The sequence below is a fragment of the Gambusia affinis genome, linkage group LG18, assembly GCF_019740435.1.
Source record: "Gambusia affinis linkage group LG18, SWU_Gaff_1.0, whole genome shotgun sequence".
NCBI lineage: Eukaryota > Metazoa > Chordata > Actinopteri > Cyprinodontiformes > Poeciliidae > Gambusia > Gambusia affinis.
This window is the reverse complement of record NC_057885.1, coordinates 5,508,694-5,534,476: the sequence shown is the minus strand read 5'-3', so window position 1 is coordinate 5,534,476 and position 25,783 is coordinate 5,508,694. Positions and strand designations below refer to the sequence as shown.

The window sequence follows — 25,783 nt, the reverse complement described above, 5'->3', positions numbered from 1 at the left end:
AAAAATTAAAAAAATGGCCCTCCAGAAAAAATGGCTCTCTTGGCACCACTTCTTGGTTTAAAGGAAACAGAGGAAAGAAAGACTTTCATCAGAAGACGGAGGCCAAGACCAATTAAAATATTAAGGATGAAAGTTGGTTTCACTTTTACTCCAAGACTGTACACACACACACACACACACACGCAAAAGCGTTTCAACATAATAAAGAGAGATTAGAATCGCAGTATCATGAGCTTACATTATAAACCACAAAGTAAAAGTAGGTCAGCGCGCCACACCATAGACACTTCACAGATCCATTTTTGAATTTCTAAACTTAGCTTAGAGTTCTGCTTGTAAACACTGCAGTCTAATAACCACCAGCTGATGTCTATAAATCCAGCTGGAGGCCGTGCGCTTCAGGCTAAGGTCACAGTAGCTTGACGCTCAATTGCCAGTTTTTGCTGAAATCCTTTTCTTTTTTTAGTAACTTTTTTTTTGCGCGGTCGTTCATACCATTAATTAAATTCGACTGAATCCGACTTTTATGACCCCAAAGTGGCACAAATCAGATTTGTTTGGCGTGAAAAGATTGGATTCAGGTTGTTCACACGGCCATGAAAAGTTGGATATGGTAAAAGAAATAAATCTAATATGGGTCACATTTGCCTGCTGTACCAGTAAAGGTAAGCTCCTAGCAGTTAGCACAGACTTTAGCTTAAAAGTTAACCTGGTCATTTTAGGATATCTGTAGTATAAATACAAGCTACACATGTTTTCTGCAAACTACAGAACATTTATTGAAAGATATCTTTTTCAGGAGTCTTGACGTTTGATGTAGAGTAGCTAGCTAGCTCTTACACAGGCTCTGGTTTGGCATATCAACTGATTTGGTAGAAAAATGGACTTTGGTAAATTAAAATGGACTTTGGAAAAGTCCATTTTAATTTTTGTTATTTTGTACCTCTATTTTCACAGAACTGAATTGTCATGGAGGAGACAAATAATTACAGAAATCATAGGGCTCCCATAAGGCTACATATTGTCAAATGACCTTGGTTACCATGGTTATATAGTAAAACAGCTTTTCTCCAGCTCTGGGAAAAGGCTCCCCAGTGAGAAATTCAAAAACGTTTCTCATGGTGTGAGACATTTAAAAGCTCAATTGTTGTTGCTTTCCAGTGTGGACTGAATATTTGGGGATTATTAGAAGCGTTGACAGAGACCCCCAACTTAGTCCAAACCTGCTGTAACTCTGTATGCCTGAAACCCCAACAACAGAGTCATTTTTCTGCTTTGCTTTTGTCACATCCATCACTTTATCTTAACTGTTTCTTTAAAGCTTAAAATAAAATCTAACAGTTAATAAAAAACATGAGCTACAATTGTTCTCCAAGAGTCTTCAAACTTCAATAGCTTTAGCCACCATTAGCATTTTCTTATGCTAATCAAGAAGACAAAAATAAATAAATAAATAGAAAGTGTATCCCAACCCATGTATGTTTGATAATGCTAAAACGTTAAAGCTAAAACATTTGCCAATGCTAAAACATTAAAGCTAAAACATTTGCTAATGCTAAAATGTTAAAGCTAAAACATTTGCTAATGCTAAAACGTTAAAACTAAAACATTTACTAATGCTAAAACGTTAAAGCTAAAACATTTGCTAATGCTAAAACGTTAAAACTAAAACATTTACTAATGCTAAAACGTTAAAGCTAAAACATTTGTTAATGCTAAAACGTTAAAACTAAAACATTTACTAATGCTAAAACGTTAAAGCTAAAACATTTGCTAATGCTAAAACGTTAAAACTAAAACATTTACTAATGCTAAAACGTTAAAGCTAAAACATTTGCTAATGCTAAAATGTTTGCTAACGCTAAAACATACAAATATATGGACTCAGATTCTATTTCATTTAGTCATAAGAAATAACTTGGTGAAAACAAATTGCAGTGTTTAAATATTTATTGTCAGATAAAACATGCAATAAAATACAGGCCCTAGTAAATCTGTTCCCATTTGTTCCTCTAGCTTAAGGTACATACCGTTTATAAATGTGAAATCTCATTCGTCAGTGTGGTGGTCAGCATTTTATTTTGAAGCAGCTGATCAATATTGATCCTCTTAATGTGTGTCTGGATCATTTGGGCTCAGCAGGCTGCTCCGGCCCAGTACAAGTCACAGTTACTCAAGGTCTGGGAAAATACATTTCCCACCTCCCACCTTTGAAAATATGGAGATTTTCTTTTTATCTTTGTTTTTTAGACTCCTGGCGACATGTACAGCAGCAGTTGTGCCAATTTCACAGTTTTTAACCACAACTTGACGGATTAAAGTTCAGAAACCAGCTTTTAGATTCTCTCCCCCAGTTCATTGGCGGACATTTTTTTGTTTACCGCACGTCACCGTCCACACAAACACCGTAATCTGCGAAAACATCTTTCCGCTGCCAACATCTCTTGAAAGGCCTACATCCTTTGTGGTGTTGAGCTCCCAGCGCCCTTCCATAGATGTTTATATTTCCAGCTTTGTTGTGGCCAAAAGCTCCGATTTCATTTCAGCGTGACATTCCAACACAAGCAGAGGACTTTCTCTCTGCAGGGCGGTGATATGGTCTCTCTCTCTCTCTCCTGTAGCTACGGCAGCGCTGTGTGGGAGGACGCTAAAACCGATCCAAGCCTCCCCACATCCGAGAGCCACTGTTTGACTCAGATTAGCCCAGGCCTGCTCGCAATTACAGATCATTGGCCAGAAGTATAACGTGAGACACAGTTGCTTTATGGCGGATAATAGACTGTGACTCTGCTTTGGCGTCGGCACCACCACAGAGAGTCCAAACTGCAGCCTGCTCTTCCTATCTGTCTGCCTTCTATTTGCGACCAAAAGCAAGTAGCATGGTTGTTAACAGTTTTGGGTTTGTCATAGTTTAGTTTTATTTTGTTGTGAATTTCTGTTGTTCTGTTGGTTTTACTTTTTAAAAGTGTGTTTGCTAGTTTTTATTAAATATTGTTTAGTCTTTATCACAGTATTAGGTTTTTTTTCATGTTTGGTTCATTTTTAGCAGCAGAATTCATAAAGGTCGATAACCTCAGGGTTATTTAGTGGCTCCACACTCAAAATTTTACATTCGTTAGATTGAATGCAATCTAACTGAAGGTCCAGTTAAAACCAAATTCTGCAGCACACCTACATGTTAAGGTTTTCATAGTCAAGCTAGCATATCTGACCTACTTCCCCCTCAATTGTTTTTGACCTTGTTTTCCAGTCGTCAGTGTTCAAAATTAGTAGAAAAGTTCTGTTTCTTTTCTTAAAAAAAAAAACAACAAAAAAACGCATACATTTATAATTTAGTGCGTTTAACTTGACAGCTAAAACCAAAAGAAAACCAACAGAAAACTCCTCGATGAGCAGTTTTCTGTCCTGCAGCAGGGAGCTGGGAATCTGACATCATGCTGGAATGTGTAATGAATCCTCAACAGAACCGCCGTTTTCTCCCAACTTTTACGCTATTTTCGGTGTATAGAAAATAGCGTAAAAGCTATCAGGAGGAGTATGGAGTGCCGTGATTTGTCAAGAGCTTGTGTGGGGAAAGGAAGAAAAAAAAATCTATATATCAGTTTAAAAACGCTCATGAATAGATTCATGCACAAAAATGAAGGATGTTTCTAACTTCAGTAAGTTTTAGTCAGTTTTACCAATGCATGAAATAGTTCCAGTCAGAGTTTCTGCTCTATTAATCACCGTTTTTACTTTATTTCAGTTAACAAAAATGTTCTCTTGATTTCAGTTTTCGTTACGTCATTATCAAAGTTATTATGATGAACTAACACTGGAGACTGTGGAGAGAGGAGCTGATGAAGAATCGCAGAATGAGATGGAGGAAGACAGAATATGGAAGAAGAAGACGGATTAAAGGCTGGAAACTCTCAGAAGCTGAAAAAGATTAAAAAATGATGCAGTGCCTCTGGAAAACTCCTGGATGCAGGAGAAGGAGGCAGGTTGAAACGGAACTGGGGAGGAGGATGCGTGTACTGTGTGGGCTCCCATATGGGACCATCCGAACCTCGCCGCCCCCCTCCTGCCTCCTCGTGTTCCCTGGTGGGCGTCCGCCGCCCTCTAATCCACTAATCTGACACTTCCAGAGGCCAGACACGCACGCATCAGACATTCATATTGATGCGTACGCCCGAGTGAGCTCACACACACACGCAAACACACGTCGAAGACATGTACACCTGAGACCGAATGCCAACATTAATCAAATAGACTGAAGGCGGCCGCATAATTACACGTATAAACAAACACACACAGACACTAAATTATCATCATCTACACACACGCAGGCGTCCATTTCTCCACTGCACTCACGTGCTCCGAGTGTGTGTATGTGTGTGTGTGTTCGTACCTGCGTGACGGGGGTTAAGCTAGAAGAGCCGGTCTGGAGTGTGTAATTTGCAACAAACCGCTGCCACTCCAATTACAGGTGCTTGCTGTACCGAATGAGAGACTGGGAGCGGCCATTAGATCCAAATGGGGCTAATTCAATCCACAGATCTAATTGGCAAAAAACGTAGTTTGTGGGGTCTGCTGCTGGACGCAGATGTGCAACACACAACGGCGCCTCGTTTGGAGCAGAGTTCAGCTGCAACCGGATGGGAAGTCGGTGAAACGTGAGGATCTGGAGCTTAATGCGACCACAGAGGCTGCCTGGACTTTCTGTCCTTACAAACTGTACACAACAGAGTTCTGAACATGGTTTCTACGGGGCCCAGAAAGAACTCTGACAACTGAAACAATGCAATTCTTTTAAAAATACTTTAAAAATACCTGATATTTAAAAAAAATAAAAATAATATCTGACTTATTGGGATTTCTTGTGGCAGACCAAGACGAATTATGAAATAGTTGGGAAAACGGCAGTCAATCCCAAAATTATTCCCCATCTTTTAATTTGACTTTGCCTTAAAGATATTTGTGTTTGAGTGGCCCAGTCCAAGTTTAAAGGTGACCAGAGAAGGAGGTGAAGATCTACAACAGATTATTGGGGCCAGACTAGGATTATATTTCTAATTATGAGAGTAAAGAAACAGTAAATTAGAGTAAAGACACAAAAACATCAGCAAAAAGTCCCGACAACTTAGAAAAAAATCTTATGATGAGAGCAATGAATCAATAGCTTGTCTACTCCATTCATAATAGACAGTTTGCTCAATCATTTCCAAATCCTGCTACTGATAATAAGACGCTGATTTGTTTAAAGATAAATTAGATCCCATTTGTAATACAGATACCAAAGTGTAATGATACAAGATGTTTAACAGAAAAATACTCTGAAATTTGTGGCTGTACTAAAATGTTTTAAAAATAAAATAAAACTAAAAAAAGTTTGTGAAAGTTTTTCAAAGCGGTCAGAGTGTGAGCGCCGCCGTTTAGCGTGCGGACTGCGTGCATCCACGCGACTGTGGACGTCTCGCATGCACCCATGCATGACTTAAAAAGGTCATCTTAAACCAGGCGGCAGCTGCCGCAGTGAGCGGCTCTGAGTAGCTCCCTACACTTCCTCCCTATATTAGCACAACAATAAAGAAAACCCACACGCTCATCTCCTCCTCCTGCCACTATAATCACTTATTTACCTCCCTCAGCAGGCCTGTTTCCTGACCTTGAGCGCCGCTGCACGCCGGTGAGCTTAAGTGCGCGTGAATAAAAGGCCCACAGGAGAATGTTTTCGTTGCCCTTCGCTTCTTTGTGTGCGGTTCCTGCCTCAGCTGCAGCAGCAGCAGCAGCAGCAGCAGCAGCAGCAGCAGCAGCAGCATGCGTGTCCTGGAGAAGCTGCCATCGCATCTTTAGCAGCTACCCACACCCACACACATTCCACACACATAAACGAAGCGAGAGAAAAAAACAAGTCCACTGGAGGAAAAAAAGAAAAAAAAGAAAAGAAAAAGAAAGAAACAAGATGCCAGGAATGAGGCAGGCAGCAGATCGGGACTGTTCCAATTGGCTGAGCAGCGGTTGAAGGTTATCCTCAGCTAACAAACATATCTCACCGGCCCTGGGAGCGAACACGCAAACACTAACACACACTACACTATACACACACACACAGCCTTTTGTGGCAAGACAATAGAGTGTAACCTTCATTTCTGTGGCAAGGTGCGACAAACGCAGTGAGCGCCACACGACAACGTCATCGCCAAGGGAGCCGGCTGCTCCTGGAGGTATAGCGAAGGTACAACACAGGTAAAGGGAAAAGAAAGACTTTGGGAGGAAATGCTGTAAACGTAGTTAAAAAAAAAAAAACTGTTCAGAAGATCGTTTCTGCATTTTACCGTCTCCTAAAATGTTTCGGATTGAACTGATTTTGTTATAGTTATCCAAACCATCCAGGCGCTACGAGACAAATCATCTAAATGCAAAACGCTTCACGCTACACGTGGTGGCAATAACTGCCATCATTCATTCGCAGGAGTCACCAGTGGCTCTTCTACACCACTGAACAACTGCTGTGTTTCCATTGAATAAGAAATGAAAATCATGTAAAGTTTTTTTTAACACAGTAAGTCATTAAAAAATCGTGGCATTGACTGGTGTAAACATAAGACGTATTCATAATTCAGCCCTGGCACTAGGGCTCATCCATCAGCCAATCAGAGGAGACGTCGCTTTTCAGGCGGAGCAACAAGCCACTTTGGAGAGGCTGCGTATCCCCTACAATTTTGGGGGCAATTGAAGTCGGCAATTTTACAGAAGAGCCACGAACTCAACACGTCGGAATGAAAACTTTTTATGAAGTGTGGGATAAATTGACTAACCATCAACAGACGATGACCGCTTCCTCACATCATCTGCTTCCCCACATCATCTTTGTTGCTTTCGGCAGAAGTAACAACCGGCTGCAAAAGAAATTGTAGTTTGTATGTCATTATGGCTGAGAAACCACCCCATCCCAGCATAAGTTTTTATTTTTGTTTAAATTGGCTTGTTTCCAATAGGCAAATTTATATTTGTATTTTCAATTTGCTTAATTTTATGGTTAACAGAAACACAACTAGAGTGGTAGAATTATGCTCCACTCTTCCAGAATTACTTTAATTCAGCCAAAATGGATGATTTCTTTTAAAAATACTAGTTTACAGTAGATAAATCCAGTCAAAAGGATGCATAGAACACACTGTAAATAATTTCCAACGTAATTCCACACTGTGAAGGAGAAAGCTAACCATTTTGAAAAAACTAAATTAGGAGCCCTGATGTGACCCCATTACTTTGCAAATTATTAATTTAAACTAGAGTTAAAAAGATTCCACTTGAACTTTGTTTTCAGTGTTTATTTTGTCCTCTCCTCTTCTCCCATCTGTTGTCATGCATCAGAAGAGCACTCACTGCGCTGGTAAAACCGGATTATAAAGTATAATTTCAACGTCGTGATTGGCAAAGATTGCACAGGCTTGTTGAAGCCCGGGTGTTGTGGGCGTCTGCTTTTGGCATGTGGGGGAAAAATTTTTTTTTTTTTTTTAAATCAAAACAACACAAAACACGGTTGCAGGAAACTCGCAGGGACAACAGAATTAATCAGCAGTCAAAGATAACATTTTCTTAAAGGAAATACAATCCCCATCCCCTGATGCCGCCAACACTTTGTTGTGTATTTCTGGACCCGATAGCATCAATGGGTTTCTATTTTTACATCTCTCAGTGCGTCAGTTCAATCACCTTCAGGAGTTTCCTGCAGCACAGTTCTGGAAACGAAGAAAACGATGATTTTCATCTCAGTTCTTGTGAATACCTGATTCTCTCCGTTGTAACATTGTGAATGTGGCACCTGTAATGCTGCAGATGCATCATATTAGCCTCAGAAATGCTAAGCTGTGTCATGACTTTGTTATTCCCCAAGGTTTTTTATTCTTAACCTGCTTAGTCTAACAAAAATACTTTAATACTAAAACCTCAACCAACAGGCATGTAGTGATACATACATGAGGATATTTGATATCGGATTTAATAGAATGAGATAAAGCTTGGTTTAATTATTCGTTGATGTAGAAGAATAAACGTCAGGTTTGAACAGGATGAGTATTTTTTTCTTTCATCTTTTTTAGCCCTTTAGGCCCAGTGGGATGCTTCAGTGAACGGCAGCTAACGACGCCGTTGGAAACGTTGGTGGCCTATTTTCTGCATCTCCTTCAATGCAATTGATCAACTTGTGTGTAAACAACCGCCAATGCCAACAGGAGAATAGTTCAATGGTCCTTAGCAAAACCACTTTAAAGTTCTTAAGATTTAATCCGTTTGAAGGTAGATGTCGTCTTTGGTGTTAGCGCTTGTTGGACTAGCCGTTAGCGCTAGCCTCTAGAATAAACACTTTTAGAGTTTCATTCAATTAAGACAGTTTTCCAATACATATAAGCTATTAACTGATTATGACGTTTAACAGAACCTTACTGTAATCTTGCTGAACTTATATTTGAATTTTTAGTGTTAGCTAACATAGTAGGCTAAGCTAAACACCATAACTAGAATCTTACCATTGATAGAAAATCCTCCACAAATTACAAAAGGTACTCATGAAATGGGCTTTGGAAATCCAAATTTCTTAAAACTTCACATAAAGTAAACATGACGACACAGAATTATCTTAATATATCGTTTGTACTTTGGCATTTTACAATGCATTCCTTTTAAAAAGCTAATTGTTGCTGGCAGAAATGTAGTACAGCAGCCTGATAAAAACCACCCCCTTGTTCTACACTTTGCTTCATACAGAAGGTCTGGACCATTTGCTATTGAGGAACCATTGCTTCCTGAAGGCATGGACTCCGTTTAAATTTTACCCAATTACCAACGTTTCCGCTGGTTCGTTGGCAAGAAGTTTACAGGAAATTGCCTGCGCCACAAACAACCATCCTCCACCGCAAAGAGAGAAGTGCCACACCAAACCATTTGGCTGTTGATGCAAATTTAATATTTGTAATATTTAAGTCAACACGGGCTGAACGGCTTCGTTCACTTCCTCCACTGCCATTGCTAAAACTTCGACTCTACAAAAAAAAAAAAAAAAAAAAAGCACCGAAAACTCATATCATTTACAAATTCTTCTGTTCGTTCATCGGCCCGGTAGAAACTAAAATTCTGCCAAAAGCTTTTAGAAACAACAGATTAGCATCTGATTGCTGAATCACTAAATATTGATTTAGTGTTTGTAGCAATTGTCAGTCAATAATAAAATACACTGCTGTACTCTTCCCATTATGTATTCACTTCTGGTTTTGTTGTTTGTTTGTTTTTTCCATCTTTGATACTTTGTCTTTTAGTTTTTTGTACTTGCTGTAACATCGATTGCCCATTTGGGATACAAATAAATCTGAATCTGAATCTATCCAGCCATTCATCCACTTTTATACATTGGGGTCGCGACGGCTGCTGGTGATTATCTCCGGCGCTCAACAGGTGGTAGGCGGGGTTCAGCCTGGACAGGTCACCAGTCCAAAGCAGGGCAACACAGAGACGGACAGGAAAAACAACCATGCACACACAACTGCACTTCAAGACAATACAGAGAGACCAACTGTCATATTTGTGGACTGTGGGAGGAAGTTAGAGTACCCAGAGAAAACACACCCAACACTGCAGCCCATAAAAAGACCAATCAGATGTTAGGTGGAGTGGTTAGTAAAGCTACTACTTCTACCCGTAACGACGTCCGACCAACAATAAAACATCACCGAAACCCAGACACATCCTTTTCTCTTTTTCTTTTTTCGTTTTACGTGATGTTCTTCTGTGTGTGCCACAAAAGGACAAACACCAGAAGCTCATCATTAGACATTTATGAACACCTCACGTCCGTCTCTCTTCTTCTCCCTCCCCGTCTGATCACTGATGTTGAGCTCGGCTATTTTATCTCACAGTTGAGTGAAGCCGGTTGTCAAACTGAATTAGACAGAGATGGGTGGGCCTCGGTGTTAGTCGAGGACGTCAGCGGACCGATGTCGACTCGTCAGGCTCTAACCCGATCCGGTGTCTGGGAAACAATGGCGACATGAATGATTTAAACTGGGAAGAAGAGAAAGCACAAAGCTTTCCTTAGGCTCTCCCACAGGACCGATCCTTCATTTCAGCCTTCCAGAAACAAAACGCTAAAGGTAACCGACTGGAAATAAAATAATAATAAAGATAAAAGAAAGGGTGTGGCTCAATGTATTTTGTTTACCCCAAAGCATTTGCTGTTGAAATCTGAAGCCAGTTGAAAAAAAAAACTGCTGCAATACAACAAAATACCCTCACCCTTCCAAAAATAAGAAAAAAAAAGCTGTCATGAGGTGATTAATTGGAATACCTTCTGCTTTGATTCACAATCAATACCCTTTTTCTTCCATTACAACAAAAGCTGGGCGGTGGCGCGAGTGCTTACGAGTGGAAATATATTGCACACAATAACAGTTTTACTTCAATTTGGGAAGGCAAAAATGAAATATCTGTGCAATTAGTCAATTAAAGTCGAGAGCAAACAAGGTGGCTTTCGCAGCAATCATTGGATTTTAATCATTAGAGGGCATTCTGGGAAAAGATCCAGATTTGGTGCTTTAAAAACAAGTTACTCGCATTTATTTCCAGCTAATGTGTTTCATTACGTCCTTCTGACGCATTACAGGCCGTACAGCTGTAGCAAGAATATTGCATTAAAAGTCCAAGACGAAATTGAGCTTGAGCCAAGTTGAATGTGGCGGCCATATTGATTACCCCCACTTCTTTGTTAATCTGTCTCCTTTGACAAAACAGCTTGAGCTGAACACCTTTTAACAGCCAAAAGCAACGGAAAAAAAACCCAACAAAAAAACAACAGAATCCAATCAATGGAAAAAAACAGCAAAGTAGCTTCAGCATCTGGCGTCTAGTGTTTACATGGCCTTGTTAAAGTGTTCATAGTCCTTCTGCTCTTTCATAAGCAGTTGCATTTTGTCATGCACTGTACAAAACTGGTAGTAGAGACAAATGATTGAAAGGAAATCCTCTTTAAAGCACACAGGTGACATGGGTAATGTGGGAGGAGGTTTCTGAGTACATGAAGCAAAAATTTACTTCAATATTGAAGTAACATCAATATTGATTTTAGGGAATGTGAAAAGATCAATTCAATTTTATAACAGATGATGCAAATTATTAGTTGAACATGTTTATTTCATGGTTCCTGTTCCAGGAGCATTACTGCGAAATAATTTTGTGAAACTTGCCAATCAGATTTGAGGGGCGGAGCAATGGGTGGGTTTACATTGACCGGTTGAAGCCCACTAGTTTTACAACCAATTTTTCAAATTTATCCGCCACTTATTGGGGTGAATCAGGCTAAACTGGTGGAGTTCAACAGATCTGTTTAAGCTCCGCCCCTCGCCCCGCCCCACAAATTTAATCACATTTGACGGAACAGAAACCTGGAAATTCCAAAGCATAAATGTTATTTATGTGATTATTTTAATGATTTAATAAAAATTATTGTCTATTAAATTATTTAAACATTTGTTTGTTTCATGGTACAATTAGCCAATGGCTTAATTTTGCATTTATCCAATTAATTATGTCCTGTTTGGCCCTCCGTACATCAAGAACCAGATGCTGGTTCTATTTGCATCTGGAATATTAGTCCAAAAAAAACAAAAAACAATGTCCAACTTAACCAGAAAAATATGAAAACATAATGAATCAGAACATGACATGCTACCACCATGAATGGAAAATGAACGTGAACAAAAAGAACATTCAAAACATACTCCTGTTTTAAATTACCAAAATGCAATTATAAATCTACGGCAGACAATTGGTGTTCATAGGATCTCTCCATCTAATCTGACAGAGCTTTAAGTTATTGGTCAAAGAAGAAAGAAAGGGGGATTTTTTATTATTTTTTTTGGATTAGCAGGGCAGGTAGAGACACGCCCTAGAGACTAGCAGCTGTAATTGGTTCAAGTATTGAATTAAGGAGGTTGAATTTTGATGCGTGCTGCATTTTTTTAAAATCTTGAAAAAAAAAAACATGTTTAATGTGGAGGTTTTTTGTCACGATTATGCACCACTTTGTCTTTGTCTGTCACATAAAGTTCTAGTTGAATACACTGAAGAGAAAATGTTTTAAAAATTCAAGCAGGGGTAAAAAAAAAACACGTGGATCTTAACCCTTACTACTGTCGGCTAAATGAAGTGGAGGGAAGCTCTTTAAAGAATCATCACATTTTCTTGGTATTGTTCTCTTAGAACTCCTCTTCTCCTCTTCTTGGCCCGCTGCCCTTTCATTATTCTCCCTCTGATTTCCTCCACCTCAGCGAACACCAACTCCCCGGCCTCCTTCGTCTCGATTTTTCCTCCCCCAGCAACCCCGGCTTCTACTTTCCATCACGTACCTGCCTCCCCTCCGAGCAGGTGAGGAAATCAATCACCGATCGCTTGATTCCCCCCGCGGCAGCTCGCACCCCAGCAGAGGAGTTTTTCCATCATCGACCGGCGCTGCCCTGGTAAACGCGTTTGGACAAAGGCTTCGTGGAGGGAGTGTGGCGTCCGTTTGTGTGATTGTCTCCTCTCTTTCCTTCAAGTCCTGCTGGAAGGTGGGTTAAGAAACCAGAAAACCATCTTTCATGCTGCTTCCCCCCACCCCAAGTGTTTTTTTTTTTTCTTACACATTTTTATTTTTTTGCCTCATTTTGTTTCCTCTATCGCATGACAACAAACAAAACTACCGTTGCCCCTGTTATTATTTAGCGAACCCTTGCGAATGTGGAGATTTCTAATGATAGGGCAGGGCTGGCTGTGCTGCTGTTATTAAGATTTCACACACACACACACACACACCCCCACACACACACACACACACACACACACACAAGTACACCCAGAGGCCCATCATTGTCCTGTCACAGCCCGCAAGCTATTTTTGGATGCTTTGCGCTGAAAATGCCTGCCCCTCTCCTTCTCCCTCCCACAGCGCCCATCAAACCCAGTGTCACCCTGTGTCACCTCGCCGGCCAATCAGATGCTTCGGCGAGCGGCTCCAACAGGAAGCCGCGCTGACAGCCCACCAATCAACTAATAACCACCCTCTTCAGGGGCAGGTTGATGGGGCTCATTGTGGAAATGGATGCGGTATTTTACGGCTATTTATGGCGTAATTACAGCCTGATTACATAAATACACTTTGATTTGATATGAGGCAGGCAGGCATGGCGAGGTGCGCGCACACGGGAAGGGATTTCAGGCGTGTTCCCTTCGCTCTGGAGAGATGCGTTTGGAACACAAAGGGGTTTAATTGGGAATCTTGAATGTTTCCGGAGCTGAAGAGGGCTTGCGAGAAAATTCTGATCATTTCTCAGGGAAAGTGCTCAACTAACATCTGTACGGTCCCTCAGTAATGAGAACTCAAGGAACAACAACAAAGAAGAGCAACAGGGCTTTTCTTTTTTTATACTAGAGAGCAAAAACTAGTTTTTATGTTAATTAACGCTTTATACTTTTAGATCTACACAAACCAAACATTTTCCTCAGTTATCGGCCAAGAAAACTAGAACTAAAGCACGTCTCCAGTACACCACAGGCCCAACCAAGAAAAAGTTCAGCATTTTTCACTGACTTTCAAACAGGCAGCAGAAAGCAGAGGAGGAACAGCATCTCCCAGAATTTATGCACAATGAAAGTAATGTAGCTAGATGTGGCTGTCCACTGTGGCCTAACAATATAAAAATAAAGCTAAACAAATGAGTAATGAAACCGTCCCATTGTTCTGGGGTGGGATGGTTTCCCATCCGATCTGTTTCATGCGATTTAGCTGGAATCTCAGCTTTGAGAAACGGTTGCTTGACGTTTAAGATGACTGGATCCGATTTGACCTAATTGCTAACGTTTGACCGTGACGTACAAAATGAGCCAGTTCGACTACGAAGGAAGCTACGCTACGAAGATTACCAAAACCTGTGTGCGCTGTAAACATTCCTCTTGCTCCGACTTTAATTCCTCAATATTTGGAAGCGTGGCCAACAGGGACTGAAAGGCTTTGTTCCTTTCCTCCGTTGCCAAACTACAATTCTGAAAATGTCCTAAAAAATTACATCACTTTCACAAATCTTTCCATTTGCTGATTGGACAGGATGAATTGTTTTTTTCCTGAGAAATTGAGCTGAATGAGAGAAATCCAACACGGAGCACTGAATGGAGATGTGAATCCATCCAGTGCTCTGTATGCATAGAAAGACAGCTTAGCTGGTGACTAGTTTCCTGTTAAAGAATCTGGATGACTTTTCATTATCTTGTTCTTAATCCATAGTACTTAAAACTAACCAAACCCAAACCATATTCTACACTAAAGAGAAGTTGTTTAGATGTAATTCAAGAAACATTTACTAAATCTTTGCAAAATATAACTAGAAACACCTAAAACTGATATAAACAAAACAATAGTCGGCAAGAATAGCATCCACTTTTTTTAATGTCAAATGTTATACATCCTATATAAAACTTTTTGTATATATATATATATATATATATATATATATATATAAATAAATATATATATATATATATATATATATATATATATATATATATATATATATATATATATATATATATATATATATATAAGGTGGGGCTCATCCATGGATGCATTAATGTAAGCAATAAAAGCTCATTTGCAGGAAGCTGTGGCACAATGATGAAGAGTCTCACAACATGAAGGTTTCAATGTCACAGCAGTGATAAAAGCTTTAAAAAAATAAATAAATAAAAACACATGACAGCGTTGAAGCTGCCAAATGTTGAGCATCACTTGGCAGCACACTGAACCAAACAGGTGTATAGTCATTTCATCTTTGTTGTGCGTGTGGATATTAGAGATGCATAGAGGTGAGTTTGTTTGCCTTTTTTTAAAGATTTATGTAGTGAAAGCACCATCTATGTTATAGATGTTATTACCGAGTCCCGAAGGATTTACCATTTTCAGCAACAGTGTTCAAAAACAAGGTCAGAGAGCAAAACGAAGTAAGATATTTAGTGAGAGCGAGCGGATAACAGGAAGGCTGATAGGAGGACAAAAAGTTGAGACGTCATAGAGATTCTGAAAGTAATCAGAATGGAAATGATCATGGATATTTTAATTTTATATGTGATTAATCAATTACTTATTCCAACATTCATACCCAAGAAAAATTTAGAGACCAATTCCCCCTACAGTCATAGACTACAAGAAAAGACCAGAACACCCAGGGAGAACCCAGACAGGCACAGGAAGAACATGCAAACATGCCAGATCTACAAAAAATGTCTCAACTATTTCCACAATATTTCTAAAATAACTGCAAAGAGATGAGCTTATGATTTTTGAGTCAAATAAGGGACCATGCATCGTGGAAGATCAGGAATGTCAAGCACACAATCCTGATTTTACATGACTTGTAGAAAAACTCTGCAAGTTTAATCCTTCAGACTGAAACGTTACAGGACCAGTTGAAGCAAATTTTATGGACGATTCAAAAATTTTGAAATTCTCTATCCACAATTACTTTAATGGGTCTTAATTAGTGGAGTTGATTTGGAAAAAAATTTAATAAAACAGCTGTCCTCACTAAAGCAATTCACGACGACAAGAATCATTTAGAGACAAGAAGAGGAAATCCAATGAAGAATAAAATGTAAAAATTCAAGAACAGAGCAATCTGAAAGAAACCTGGGACAAGCGAACCAGTTCTTTAAAAAGAAAAAGAAACTATTCTGTACCTTCAGGGTTCTTCAAAGTGTCCCCATGCTGGTCCTTCTGGACAAACTGCAACCGCTCAATACGAGATGCCTTCACACACGCACACACACCCACACACGCACACGCACACGCACACACACACACACACACCAACACTGCAGACAAAGCCATCTGGAGAAACGGTTTGTCACCAGCGTTGCTGTTTCCGTGAAAAATCCTTAACTTGCTTTTTAAAAATCTCCAGAAGCCTGCTGAGGACAGCGTCACATCGTAACGCACTTCGCCTCTGGACGCGAATTCTGCCCGGCAACAGAACCACTGGAGCTGCTGCAGAACCCATTCACCACCGACGTTCTGGTACACGAAACCAAAATCATAAAACTTCAAAACGGAAAAAACTGGTTAACGGCAACCAAATTAAAGAGAAGACGGGTTACGTTCCGTAAGTGGAACGTAACCTTTTAAATTTGAAGTTGTACATTCCTTCATAGTCACATCATTGTTTTAAAAGCTTATGCGGATCCGTTTGGGTCATACATGAAGAAGCCAACGCTAGAAGTGGACATTCTGAATGGTTGAAAAACAAAGACAGAAAATAGAGGGAGAGCAAATTGAAAATATCTATGACGAGCAGCAAGTAATTACTTTGCTGTTCTATTATTAATCCTTTCTGGTCCAGATAAGACTTGCATGAGAGTTGTATACATAATTAATAGCGGGCACCCGAGTGTCCATTGCTTTCTGCTCAGTGGTGGATGGGTGGATGACAGAAGAAAAAAAAAAAGAGTGATAACTAAAAGAAGCAAAACAAGACAGCATAAAACACAGAAGAACACTTCACTTATATCTGCAGAGCCTTGAAAGTCTCAGACTTCGTTTTATTAGATGCTCATATTTCAAGCAGGGGAGTGGAAGAAAACACAATTATTGAGCAGAGAAGGCGGACGCTGGTGTTTGAGCATCACGCTGCATTGTTGCTCAAACGGCTCCCCGTAGCCTCATGAATAATCCAGTGAAAGCTGATTAATTGAAAACCATCCAGTAAACTATGTACTTCATCATTGCTTTAATAATGCAAAGGGGCCTTCAGTTGTGTACAGACACAGCTCCATCGATTATAATTGGCAACAGCCGTGGCGTTGCAGATCTCTTGGATGAATTGAAGCCAGAGTCCAATTTCTCATTTTGAAATAAAATAAATAAAAAAACAGATAGTGGGGGTTTCTTAATCTGAAAGATATGTAACCATTCACCAGGGCAGTCTTATTTTCACACAAACTCCGTCCCATCACACTGCCGTTCTCCATCCAGTTAAATCAAGATTGCGTTTCTGCGGCGTCTCCCGACCTTGTCTTGTCCGAGTCATCCAGATAGAGAGCCGGAGACGATTAGAGCACAGTGAAAGGTCAGAAGGGAGCTGCTGCTAACATCCATACCGGCGCAACACCGCAGCCTTCCACGCAGGCCGTGGAACCTCCGACATAATGCAGCCCGAGGATTATTTAACCAGCTGGGAGCAAAGCGACGAGAAACAACGTTGAGCAATGGTGTTTTATTCATGACCACTAAACGGACATCTGAGCTTTTTGTTGTACTACGATTTACACACAGACGTGGCTTTTGAACAGCCTTGAAAATGGACGGCGTCGCTGGTTTCATTCAGAATAAATCAATCTCAGAAATTATCATAGATTAGATTTGTTTTAGACTTTTTAAGCAAAAATTTGCTCTTTTTACCATCTAATACGGCGTCATAAATGACAAAGTTTCGTGAGAGCAGGGCTTCCTCCAGCTGAAGACGGCTAACGCTTTCCCTGCTAGCTCCTCCTTTGCTTGTTCTCGTGCCGTCACGTTCATTTTGTCATCAACACGACAGAAAGTTAGTTATTTGGGAAGTCATGATGACATGGAGCAGTTATACAGCCTATTCTTTATGAGTGGGCAGGTGACAAGCTAACAGGCTAATGTGGCTCATGTGGTAAACGGTAGATTTCACACTAGCTAAACAAGTTAACAACCCAACAAATTAGCCAGCTAATGTCTTACTCTACAAAGAGCAGAAACAAAAAAATGTTCTATGCAATAAGTGTGTACTAAGCGTTTTATTAAGCAATTTCCTTCTTCTACAACCAACATATGCGTTTTAAACAAGCCTTTTTATTAACTTTACATCTGTCTTGTTAAATTAAGCAGAACTTCAATAGCAACCAACTTAATAGCTTCTTGTGAAACATTGTACTCCATTTGAATATTCCCAGTTGATGCTGCTTTAAATTGATTCAATTATTAACTTCTTTTTACAAACTCACACCAATATACCATCTTTAATAACTGATAACTTCACAGAATCTCACATCGATTTTTTTTTTTTATGAGGGTTGCATTTTGTCATATGTCAGAGCTAGATCTAATGGACTGATTCAAAAACGGGGCAGGATGGAGCTGGGGGGGGGGGGCGAGTTTCTATAAAGTGTTTCCATGCATTTTTGCCACTCACATTTATCTTAGCCGACCATGAAAGAGCTGTGCATCCACTGAAGAGCACCAAAGCCAACTGGAATAAATTATGAAAGAGCAATCAAAGAATTAAAGGCAGGGGTGAAAAGGGTCTCTTTGAAGCTGCACTGCAGGCCTGAATATGTATAGCGCATGCAGTAATGCTGAGTAGCAGGATTTCATCGAGAGGGTGCTGTGACCCTCAGGGAGTACGACTTTGTATCTGGGTTGATAAGGATGGGCTCTGGCTCGCAGCTAACAAAGCGGTAGCAGCAGCTAGCGAGGGGTTGGTGGGAGATAACCGGGGTGCGGGTGGGAACTGGATTTCATTTCTGAACCCAGAGGGGGATAACAACGTTTACATATCTCCACGGACACACAAAAGGAAGGAAAAGATTTTAGTAACACGCAACTGGCAAAGCAAAGATGGTTGTCCTATGTCTTTCCCCCGGTGTGCCGTTCAGCGGGGGAAGACCAGGTGGAACTAATCTGAAGCAACCGGAATGAGCAGGTACATGTAAAAGTGACGGACTTGAGACCACTGGTAGCGCCAACAAAATCTGTATCTGCAATCAAATTGACTGTGCTAAGAGAAAGCCCAGCAGAAAACCATAAAGACGGGTAAGCAGCATGATGCTTTGGATTGTTTGGTTGGATTTACTCGAGTAGTGCTTTCCGGGTCCATCCGCAAAAATGGACTCATATTTAAGAGACTCTTTTCGACTTTGATTGTAGCATTAAAACATATTTAATGTTTGATGTATATATATATAGTAATCAAAAACTTGGTTTAAAAACAAAAATTACACTTTGACACGTGAACGAGGTCTGGCTAAAAAGGGGGGATGAAAAAATGTATACATTTGGAAAAAAAAAGTGTTGATTTTTCAGGGTTATGGATGAATTTAATTAAAACATTTAAAATTGCATGATTAAAATAATAATTTTGTTCTACATTTGGCTTCGTACCAACGGTCTGGAGGGAAACGGTTGCTTCCTGGAGCCATGGACTAATTCGAACGTTTAAACTTTACTCAACTGCTAACATTGTCCGTACACTTGGAGAGAAGTGCTGAGCCGAACAAGGCAGCTGCCAATGTTAATTCAACTGGGCCAACATGGACTGAGCGCTTTCGTTCACTTCCTCCGCTGCCACTGTTAAATGTACAGATAAAGTATTATTTGAAAAAAAAAAGAGAAAAAAAAACCCGCAGAAAAACATCATTGTTCAAAACTTATCGTTCTCTTTGCCAATTGGCCCGGATGAAATTCTACAGGAGGAATTCAAGTCAGAGATGTGAAGGGAAGTTTGAATCTAGCTGAACTGCGTAGGATGGAAAAGAGCAGGCTACAGTATCTGCAGTTTGCCAGACTTTTTAATGACATTAGCATCTCTCACCTACGCAGCGTTAAGCAGCACGTTTTGCCCCAGTTCAGTAGATCTCCCGCACCTCATGACAGACCCACAACGTTCAAGTCTACGGATCATGACATAAAGTCAGCGGGACGCACACATCTTCACCATCAATCCCATCTCCGCCTATTAAAAACAAACACAGCGCTCCTCATCCACCGCCACCCTTCTTCTTTCATGTGGAGCTAATTAACTAACACTGTTGCTGGTAATTAATTACTAGCCCACGCTAAAGGCCTCCGCTCGTTTGGGCAAATTAACGACATCCTCATTACTGATGCTGTCTAAGGAGGGTTTAGGTAGTGTGTGTGTGTGTGGGGGCGTGTGCGTGTGTGTGTGTGTGGGTTGCACGTGTGTGCGGCAGGTGTGCTGAGAATTGCGCAACAAGTGTTGGATCGGTTACATAAAGGTGGAAAATGTTGTGGTTTTTTTTAATGAGGATTAAAAAAAGATGGGTTTGGGGGTTTTTTTCTGTGTGAAATCCTTGGTGTTAAAATGTTCAGAATTCACATCAACACCCACAAGTCTTCCATCACTTCATGCAGCCAGTCGTCCGTGTCCAAAAATAAAGATCTGAGACAAAGCACAAAGGGACCTCCTGTGTGGTCGGTCTGGTTGGCGGTGGGGGAATTTTTTATGTTTTTTTTTTTTTCCTCATGTGGCCAGGCTGTAAAATCTGAAAGCGCTAAATGAGGTGAACTGAAACGAAGTACGATAAACCCGCCACAAGAGGTCGAGACATTGTTCTTGTTCAACTATTATCATTCCATTTACACAACCCGTGTGTTCCTCACTGACAAAACCGCACAAGGCCGTCATATTTATGAGTGCTTTATACTTTTTCCTAACCGTTTGCTTCAACAGCCACTGAACTCAAATCTTTGCAAAGGAGCCAAAGAGGGAACAACAAACTGAGCTCTGGGGCCGCGGAAATCTGAATACTTCTTTATTGCTTGAAAATCTGTGCAAACTGTTGGTTCAGTTTTTCTCATCTCGGGCTCAAGATCTGAGTAAACTCTTTGCACCAGTCTAGGTATAATCTCCCAAATATTCTCCTCAGCCATGCTTGCACTCGTCTTTTTTTCCCTTCTCCCCTCGTTTTAAAACGGAAACTGGCTGGTGACTGGAACTGGCTGATATATTCAGCCTGATCAGTCCTGAAAGGTCACAGGTCAGTCAGAAAATCAGAAACTCTGATCGCTCACCAAACAGTAACACATTAGCCGAGTTTCCTTTACAAATTTGAGCAAACCATTGTAGATATTCGGCTAATGTAAAAAACAAAAAAAAAAAAAAACAATTTCACAACTGAGAGGTTTTCATTAAATAAGAATTTTTGTAAAAACGTAACATGATTTTAATCTAAGTCCTTAAAAAAAACATCTAAAATCCTGGCAGCGATTAATGCAAATAGTTACACAAGAGATAATCATAGTTCTAAGATCATCATCATCATCTACTGATTCTACTTCCTGTTTTCTTCGTCGTTTTTGCCAGTAGTAATATCCGAGTCATGCGACTTGGATGATGCAAAAAAAGTGTTTTCATTTAAGCTTAGCAGAATACATCTAATTCAATATATGATTAATCCGAAAAACCACTTTACAGCTACATTTTTTATAAGCGGGCATGTTTTCTTTGATGTCGAAAATCAATTTGGTCCTGGTGTTTTTCTTTAAAGCCAAAAGGTTTTCTGCTCGCACACGTTCCATGGAAGTTGTTAGTTGTTAGTGCGTTGCTTGTACAGCAACGCACTAACAACAATAGTAAGACTTTTCCGTCAGTGCTGTGATTTATGTGTAATGTCTTCATATCGAGTGCCTGTTAAATGAAGTCAAATTCCTCATTTGCGCACACAATTGTGGTCAATAAAGTTATTTTGATCCAGGGTTTTGGAGACTGCCTTGTGTTTCAGCTTCAGTGTAGACCGCCTGTGGATCCCGTCTCTCCTCCTCACTTGAATATATGTATATTATTAAATCTGGAACAATTTTCTGCATTCGCTTGGGAGGCGTTTTAGCCTTTTTCCTCCCCTTTTTTTCTTCTGTCTCCACCTACTTGCACTTTTGTGGTTTATTCCTTTCCATTCATTTCTCTCCGACTGATTGTCTCAAACGACAAAATTTCATTATCTTGGTCAAAGGGGTTGCATTTCATCAGATTAACTCATTGCCCTTCAAAGAAAAACAAACAAACAAACAAAAAAAAAAACAATGGGCAGACAAAAAGAATTTTTAATTGACTTTTTAGGTTAAATAATGACAGCTCCAGGCTGCCCCACTGGGAACTGCCCGGTACGCCAGATGGCAAGGTCATTCCAGACAAAATGAGATGATCACATATTTCAACACAAGCACCACCGATCTCTACATCTACTTTAAAAAACAAAAAAATGCATCCAATGTGTCAAGTCATATTTTTGCTCAAAGTAAGTGCATCTAGAAAACCAATGAGTAGAAAACCCTGCATAACCAACAGCTGAAACAATCCGTCTTCTTTCCACAACCAAAAAGTGATTTCCAGATAAAAAGTGCTTCTTTTTCCGTTTTTTTTTTTTTTTTTTTTGCATTTTTCTCTTTCAGCATGAAGTTTGACTTATGATTGTCGGCTGTTCCATGCCATGCTGTGTAAACAAATCCATTTCTAGGGCCCAGTGGCTTCTGGCTGTAACCCGTCAAGTATTTTTAAACAATTCATTAAAGCGGAAGGATCACAAAGATCAGAACTCTCTTTTTCTCCATGGGTCATTTTTGTTCCACTCATCGACTGAATCCAAAAAAAAAACAAAAAAGAAAAACCGGTGAGTTTGCTGGTTTTCACAGAAGCTGTTTTAAGAATCAAAGCGTACCTTCAAGGTGTGTGCGCAGAGATTAAACTGGAAGGACCTGTACAGGCTTCTGGCAATATGCCAGCTTACTCCAATGAAGCAAAAAAAAAAAAAAAAAAAAAAAAACACACACCGCTGGAAGTAAAATGGTGGAGGGGGGGAAAAAAAAATAAAAGAAATGTTTGGAAACAACCACGTTCTCCACCTGTGTCTTTACCAACTCCATTATTCTCTTGCCACTGAATGATGAGTCTCATTGAGAGTCATGAGTGGCTCCATTTATACCTCATTCATGTTTGACTGATTGCATTATGTGCTGCCAGTGAAGAGAGAGACAGAGGAGTGGAATAAAAGAAAACAAAAATTAAAATAATGAAGGAGAACAGTTTGGACGGCCACAGGCCTAATAAATGTTACATGGCTGATAAAGGTGTGGCGTCACAAATATCGTTAAAACGTCTCTGTGGCACTTTGTGAATTTCTGTAGCAGCACAGTAGCCAACTTATTAATAATAAAGGACTTTTTATTTTTTTAATAATGTTTTTTCTCCCAATACAGAAAATCCTCCTGGTTTTTATAGCTTGTAACATTTTTATGTAGTCTGCTCAACTGACGCTACGCTAGCTAGTTTTCCCCGTTTCGTTTAATGGCCGTGTGAATTTCACTTGCTGTATCGTTGTTTATGTCTGCGCTGAGCATTATACGATGGCGGTAAATCCTGCTGCTGGCTAATTCACTGGGAGACGCGGTCAAGACTTCGAGGAGGTCACTCAATGATTTATTATAATTTTTTTTTTGCATGAAGGGGTCACCAAGAAGTTTTTACTGCCGATGGGTCTGAAAATCGAGATTTGGGGGGGCGAGCGCGTTGGACTCGACCGCGGCTCCACTGGAATGAGAAGACGCATGATTCTTGTTGCCGATGGCGATGACTTGTTTCCCCAGCCTTAAATTAGCTACACCAACAGAGCAGAAAGAGCTAGAGCAATGGGAAGGGCGAGTACTGGAGGAGAAAGAGGGAATAATAATAATAATAATAAAAAAAAAAAAAAAAAGTCTGGTTGTGAATAAAGCTTTAAACAAACATGACAGGGTAAAAGCTCAGCTCCCATAGCTTGCTCTCTGTAATTATACCCATGTCATTGGCTCGCACCCCAAGGGGTGATACTAAATAAAACTATTAAAATATAGGGAAACAGGGTAAAGTACACAGCGATGGCAGGACGAACGGGTCATCTATTAAGTCACAGAAGGGCTTCGGAGTTTTAATGAGCTTTTTAAAGGCGCTCACTTCCTCAGAAGTGTCCTGGCTGCAGCTACAGCTGTGCCAGCTTAAAAGGTTTAAAACTGTGTAGCTCGCTGGGGTTTTATAGCCACTTTCTGTAAAAGTTCAAGCATGTCCCTTAAAATGTCCTGTGGTGTGGGGGATTTTTTTTTTTTTTTCTCTAGCAAAGGATCCATTAAATATGGATCAGCCCTGGGTTGATTTAAAACACCAGGGGCAGAATTAGGAGTTTAACCCAGCTTCAAATATCACACAGAAAATGGAAATGGATCGACACAGGGCCGGCCCAAGCATTTTTTGGGCCCTAAGCAGATTTTTATTCTCTGTCTTCTCCCTTTCTCATCAGCCAGTTTCCTGCCAGCTCTCTGTCAAAAAAAAAGATCCCTAGAGTCCAACAAATCCTTAAAAATAGAAGAAAAAGGAACATGGACTGCGGATGCTGACGGTCGCGTCGGGGACGTCTGTGTTGCTGCAACACGTTTAGCACCGAGATGCTATTTTAGGCCTGAATAAATTCGCTGACGAGTTAACTACATTTAAATACAACAGTCTTTTCCAGGGTTCCATCAGATTGTGTCGGGAAAAATTCACCCCCAGTAGATCAAGTAAAGTAACTGTTGTCGATCACAGTTTTCAGATGTCATTTGGGCGTCAGATTTACAGACGTTCCAGAAATGCATGAATAGAAGGGTTCCAAGGTACACGGGCCAGAGCCTTTCTTGTAATAAAAATAAATAAATAAAATTCAATTGCTGGTGTTAAAGTTTTTAACATGTCAAAATCAACGTAATTAACAGGTTAAAGTCCCAGCCCGATTATTTAAGTAGATTTGGATTTCATTTAATTTGACCTGAATTTCATTCAAACCAAAAACTAGGGAAAATACCAAGTATTTTATATTGATTCATGTGATAAACATAAATGCTATCCACTTTATGCATCCAGGAGTGAATAGTTAGCATATGGTGACTAATGACTGACTTTTACAGCATTAACAGACAATAACTAGCATTCCAAAAACACTAATTTATGGCTTTACAGAGGGGAACATGAAACGTCTTTTTGTGCACTCCTGAGAAAACCAGGCAGTCTTCAAGTTCCTGCATTTAAGACCTTCTTGCTTTGGTGTGTACAATTTCAGACAATGTCTTCAGCTCACTTTTGTGTTGCACATAATGGAATACAAGTACATTTAATTTAAAGTGGTGTCCTTTGTCTTATTCTTACATTTTACTTTGATTGCAGACAATCTCTGTTAAAGCCTCTCTCTTTACATAGATGCACCTAACACTCAGACACCGTACATTGTTTATTATTGCATCCTTTTAACAAATGACTATTATACATGCATAATAATCTTGGAATTTAATTATGACCCACTTCCTTTTCCCTCCCATGGGAAAGCCCTGCAACATATTAGCTGAGCAGGATGTGGTTAAAGCAGCACTCCAACTGCACAGCTTAATGAAAAGCCTGTCTGGATACTTTAGCCAGGATGGAAGGGTGCGTACAGGACTGCTGCCCACAAACCACAGCGTCCTCCTGGGCTGCTCTCAGGTGGTAATGGACCGGCAGCCCCTAAAGCCCCCACAATGTTACAGACAAGCTAACCACAGCACATATTAGCCACGCCCGGTGGGGATTCGTGTTTAACATGGAAGAGGAGCTGCTTTGTAAATTTGAGCATTTATCTATTTTATGAAAATTTGCTTCTTTTTTTTTTTTTTTTTTTTTTTTTTTTACAAATTTGAGATTTCTTTTTTTTTCACTACTTTTGTGACTTTAAGGACTCAAAGAACTGAAGTGTTTTTTAAGCTAATAGGTTAAAAAAAATTTTCATAGTAAAATAAAACAAATTTTGATCACCAAATATCAGGGAGAAAAACAAACTTGCAGGTGTTTCCCGCACTTTCCCTGACAACCCATGTGTATTAAAGATGAATTACGAGTATTCAGCACTTAAACAGCAACTGATACATACAGGTGCAACATGTTTCAGTGTGTTGAAGTTAATTGTTTAATCTGCCCAAAAACTACTACTG

At 40.0% G+C, this 25,783-nt stretch overlaps 1 protein-coding gene across 6 annotated transcripts in view; it reads right to left on the bottom strand.

Annotated features, from left to right (window-relative positions):
• sorcs2 (sortilin-related VPS10 domain containing receptor 2) overlaps window positions 1-25,783 on the bottom strand; it is a 307,822-nt gene that overhangs the window by 227,553 nt on the left and 54,486 nt on the right. Inside the window, exon 1 of one of the 6 annotated variants that reach the window (XM_044096827.1) lies at window positions 5,622-6,115. The exons of the other annotated variants lie outside the window; for them this stretch is intronic. Within the exon in view, the coding sequence (XP_043952762.1) occupies window positions 5,622-5,801 (180 nt within the window). The 5' untranslated portion in view covers window positions 5,802-6,115. Of the gene's footprint in view, window positions 1-5,621; window positions 6,116-25,783 lie in introns of those variants that run through there. 6 annotated transcript variants of the gene reach the window in all.